Below are 4488 nucleotides of genomic sequence, written 5' to 3'. Positions count from 1 at the left end.
AATAGGGAAGCCATATGGGTAACCCCGACCTCAAACATGGCTGCAATGTTGTGGACTATAATTAAAGAGTCTACACACCAAGGAAACAACCCAATATTAATTTACTACCATTATAAGAAGATTGGTCAATTATCCAGACAGAATCAAGCCAGACATTTGTTGATGGCTACAAGTGCTGAGACAGATTTAGTGAATATATTTCACTGACAGTGTAAATGCAAAGGAGACAATTTCAAATAAATTATGCATTTTATTAAATTATTTTTGCTCATTCAGATAGTAAGAGGTAAATCAATGCAAACAAAATAAAGGTACATCAGTAGCACATTTATTAAAAAGCAAAAATAAGTGAGGCTTGAAGGACAAGGTGGTTACATTCCTCTGTCTTGACGTCTGGAGCGAAGACGGCCTTCCGCTTATTTCACTAAAACTCATAACACCGGCTGTTAGGAGGTAAGAAAGGTTCATGCATACAGACTGGATGTGAGGTTTGGTGCAAAGAAGTTCAAATCTCACATTGTTTATTCACTCACACACTTCCAGCAGGACAGGCGACTACAGCAATTTGCAGCACATGCAGCACTAAGACTGAGGACACTTTAAGGTTCAAGTCAAACAGGCCTGAAGGTGTTCAAACAAAACACTAAAAGGACAAACCACCTGAAGAAGCACTGGTATGATGAAGGGCAGGGGCACTTGCATGCTGGCTGTGGCTTGAAGAGCACATTCTGTGAGCAGCTGCCCTCCGCCACTGTAAGGCAGTTTGTTATTTGCTGAACAGGGGTGCAGACTGTTCCTCAGGCGGGAATCTGTAGTGTGGTGGAACGGTATGAAGCAAGCAGTATTGCTAAGACTTTCATCTTTATCAGCAGTTAAGACAAATCTTCCTCTCAACAGTCAGGAGTGGAAAAGATCCCAGGAGGATCATTATCTGCCCTTTTCCACTGCACATTAATGCTTCAGTGGAAGGTTTGAGTTGGTTATGGATGAAAAAAAAAAGTTAAAAAGTAAACACTGTTCTCGTTTCAGTGTTTTCTGGAAAAATGTTTGTCCTGTAAAGCAATCTGTGGGAGTTTAGGGAACCTAGACGTCAACCGGTGGGGATTGGGAGGTATGGAATCACACCCGGGATTCACTGTTTATTTTAAGCGTGGTTTAAACCCGAATGAATGACATGAAAACTGCATGCCTGAAGTCCAGGACCGTTTCATGTAAAGATGAAAGGTTTCAGATGAAACCTACTAATGCAGAACAAACATATTAGAAAAAGCAGAAGTATGCAGTGGGGTGAACAAGTGTCTGCCTCCTCCCTGATTTCCTGCCTTTTGTTTCTCACACTTCAGTGTTTCAGTACATCAAACCAATTTAAATATTCAAGACCACACAAGTAAACACAAAATGCAGTTTTTAAACAAAAATGTTTATTATAATGTGAAAAAAAAAAAAAAAAAATCTGAACTGACATTGTCCTGTGGGAACGATTACCCCCTAAACCTAATAACTGGTTGGGAAACCAGCAGAAGCAATAACTGTTATCAAGTATTTGAGATAACTTGGTCAGTTGCAAGGAAACCTGCATCAGAGCACGTTAGCTGCAGTTATGTTGGTTGTATTGTTTAGTTGCTACTGTTTTACAACGTAGCGGCTCCACAGATTCAATGGTTAACTGCGGTGATTCAGTTTGAATCTAAAGCACTGCCAGACTGCAGCTGTAATGTTGAGCTTTCAAACCAGCGGTTCCCCGACTTGCTCGCTGCTCCTCTCTGGGCTTCATGCCAGCTCTGTGGTAGGAGACCAGGAGCCCCAACTGAGGTAATGGTCACATGGGGATGGGAGTCAGCGCTGCTCCCTCTCCATTCATTTCTATGGAGTTTGTGCAGTGAGGCGACGGTCACTTGCCCTCATGCAGCCGAGTGAGCGCCGTAATTCGTTACTGTGAAATTTCTAGCTCGTCAAGCAAGGCCACACAAGAAAGTTGAACATTTATCAACTTTTTTAGCTGTTTTTTCTATTGTGTCCTGTGTATCAAGTTCAGCCCAAGAGGAGAAACGGACGCTTTTACCTCCCTGTGCGTTTAGCTGTTACCAAGAAAACGAGAGGAGAAGAGTAACAAAGCACTGGAGTGAAGACTTTATTCATGCAGTCTTTTTGGTAGATAAAGACAGAGACGGGACGAAACAAACAAGCGATTATTATCACCCTCGTTTTATTATGGATCTCATTTTAATTTAGCGTGCAATTAATTGATTTATCGCCACGGGCCTACCCATAATAATAAACATCCTCATTTAAAAATTGCATTTTGTCTTTACATACGTTACTTGACTAATATTTAAAGTGGTCTGATGTTTTGAATGTGACAAACTTGCAAAAAAAAAAAAAAAAAAAAAAAAAAAAAAAAAAAAAGAAAGAGTAAAAAAACTTTTCACACCACTCTATATTTTTGGGAGGTTTTTCCCAGATCGTGGGAAGGTCTGTAAAAACATGAAGAAACACTCAGAAAAAACAAATAAGTTAGCATCAGAAATCCTCTGATCAAACATCTGACATGCACTTCAATAAATAGAAGAACATCAATGACAACATTGATATGACATCACCAAAACTGGTCTATGAGGAATGTGGCTGATCCCAGCCAGGGAGTTTCCTGCTCTCGCTGTAACAGTGTCAATGTGTTCAGACCTTCTCTCATTGTTCTGAGGAGTGTGTGCAGCGGATTGCAGTGGAGTGTTTACTGAAGCTTACTCGTTAGTGCAAGTGTGACTTCCTTTGAAGTGAAAGCTTCAGTTGTGCCCGTTCACACTCATGCACATGCATGCACTCTAACTCAGAAGCTCCAGGTATGTGACAGGCACTTTTCCTTTCTGATTTCCTTTCTCGCCAATCAGCCAATCGGAGTCCATTCCGGGCACTGTGTAAACTGTAATCAGCTGAAACACAGAACACAGGGAGTATTTTAGGACAGGCATACAGAGCAGGCAGCTAAGAGCCCAGATGGATGAGGACCTCAGCTGCCAATCAACCAAAGGCAGAACAGATGAGAAGCAGCTGAAGTTTCACAGTAGGGTGATGAAACAACTTCTCATCTCTGATGAAATAAAAAGGATGCACACACTCACACTTTGTTTTCATTGCATTCATTGTTCCTGATGGCTCACGCTGATCTCGGTGATTTTATGCTCACCGTTTACTCTCTCTCAGATGTGCAGGAGTATGACGACAATGAACTCTTCACAGTTAAATTCCTCACCAGTGTGTTTGCAGGGCATGCTGCGGCACATTCTGTATCGGTCACTGAAGGTGAACCATGCAGTGAGGAATGCAGCCCTTTGGATTGGTGGCTTAGTTCACATTAAACGACATGTGGAATACTAACTGTGGACCACAGTATTCTACTGGACAGGCGTCAACATTTTATTGGAGTTACTGGAAACTCACTGCTGAGATCTTATCTGTCCATGACATCTGAGAACGTTGGCTTCAAAAATGAGCTGTGTGTGACCTGTGCTGTGAGGCACGGGGTCCCTCCAGGTCTGTGCTTGGCCAACTGCTATTTTCTCTCCATTTTCATCCTCTCGGTGTTCTTTTGTGTCCCTTTAATGTAACCTTTCACTGTTATGCTGATGATCTGCAGCTACATCTTCTTTTCACTACTGGTAACTGTGCTGACTTGTTGAAACTAGAGGCCTGTCTATCAGCCATTAATGGCTGATAGACCCCTCAGGGGCTGGTTATCAAATCAATTCCTGCTACTTAACACTGACAAGACAGACTTCATGGTAATGGGACCTTAGAAGCAGCAAAACTAAATCTTACCTTAAAGATTGACCACTATGTTATCAAATGCAGCGACATGATAAAGAGCTTAGCGGAGTGGTTTGGCAGGAAGTGGCTCAGGCTGCCTTTTATCTTCAGAGCATTGCAAAAATTAGACAAATTTTATACTTTTAAAATACGGAGATTCTTGTTCCATATATTTGTGTCTTTACACATTTATTATTGCAATTTCCTTTTTGCCCTCACCCAGAAGAGAGAACAACGTAATTCATGCATGTAAAATTTCAAGTTCGTACACACAGATGTGCATACGCGGCTTAGCAACGCTATGAAAGTTGAAAATTGTTCAATTTGTTGCTGTTTTTGCCATCGTGTCCTGTATATTGAGTCCAGCCAGAGAGGAGGAAAACTGACGTTTTTATCTCCCTGTGTGCTTAGATGTTACCAAGGAAACGAGGGGAAAAGGATAACAAAGCACCAGAGTGAAGACTTTAGGCATCCAGTCTCTCTGGTCAAATTTATTTTATTATCGAGCTCATTTTAATTTAACATGTGATTAACTGCTTTTGTTGTTTATGGCGACAGGCCTACTTGAGATTGTAAAACAAGCCTAGATCATCCTTAAGTCTTCGAGCTGCGATGTAAGACGCTGGTTCTGCTCTCGCTGTTGAACCGCTGCTACGCTACAGGTAGTAATATTTGACAGACGGA

General features: G+C 41.6%; 1 protein-coding gene across 9 annotated transcripts in view; it reads right to left on the bottom strand.

Moving 5' to 3' along the window:
- Nucleotides 1-306: 306 nt before the first annotated feature.
- LOC106956167 (endophilin-B2-like) overlaps nt 307-4488 on the bottom strand; it is a 38878-nt gene continuing 34696 nt past the window's right edge. For all 9 annotated transcript variants that reach the window (XM_015046822.1, XM_015046813.1, XM_015046816.1 and 6 more), the window contains one exon: nt 307-2930. In XM_015046822.1, coding sequence (XP_014902308.1) covers nt 2823-2930 — 108 coding nt within the window. In that variant the 3' untranslated portion in view covers nt 307-2822. The remainder of the gene's footprint in view (nt 2931-4488) is intronic.

The sequence above is a fragment of the Poecilia latipinna genome, unplaced genomic scaffold (genome assembly GCF_001443285.1).
Source record: "Poecilia latipinna isolate Pla-1442-1.1 unplaced genomic scaffold, P_latipinna-1.0 Scaffold793, whole genome shotgun sequence".
NCBI lineage: Eukaryota > Metazoa > Chordata > Actinopteri > Cyprinodontiformes > Poeciliidae > Poecilia > Poecilia latipinna.
This window is presented reverse-complemented; position numbering and strand designations above follow the sequence as displayed.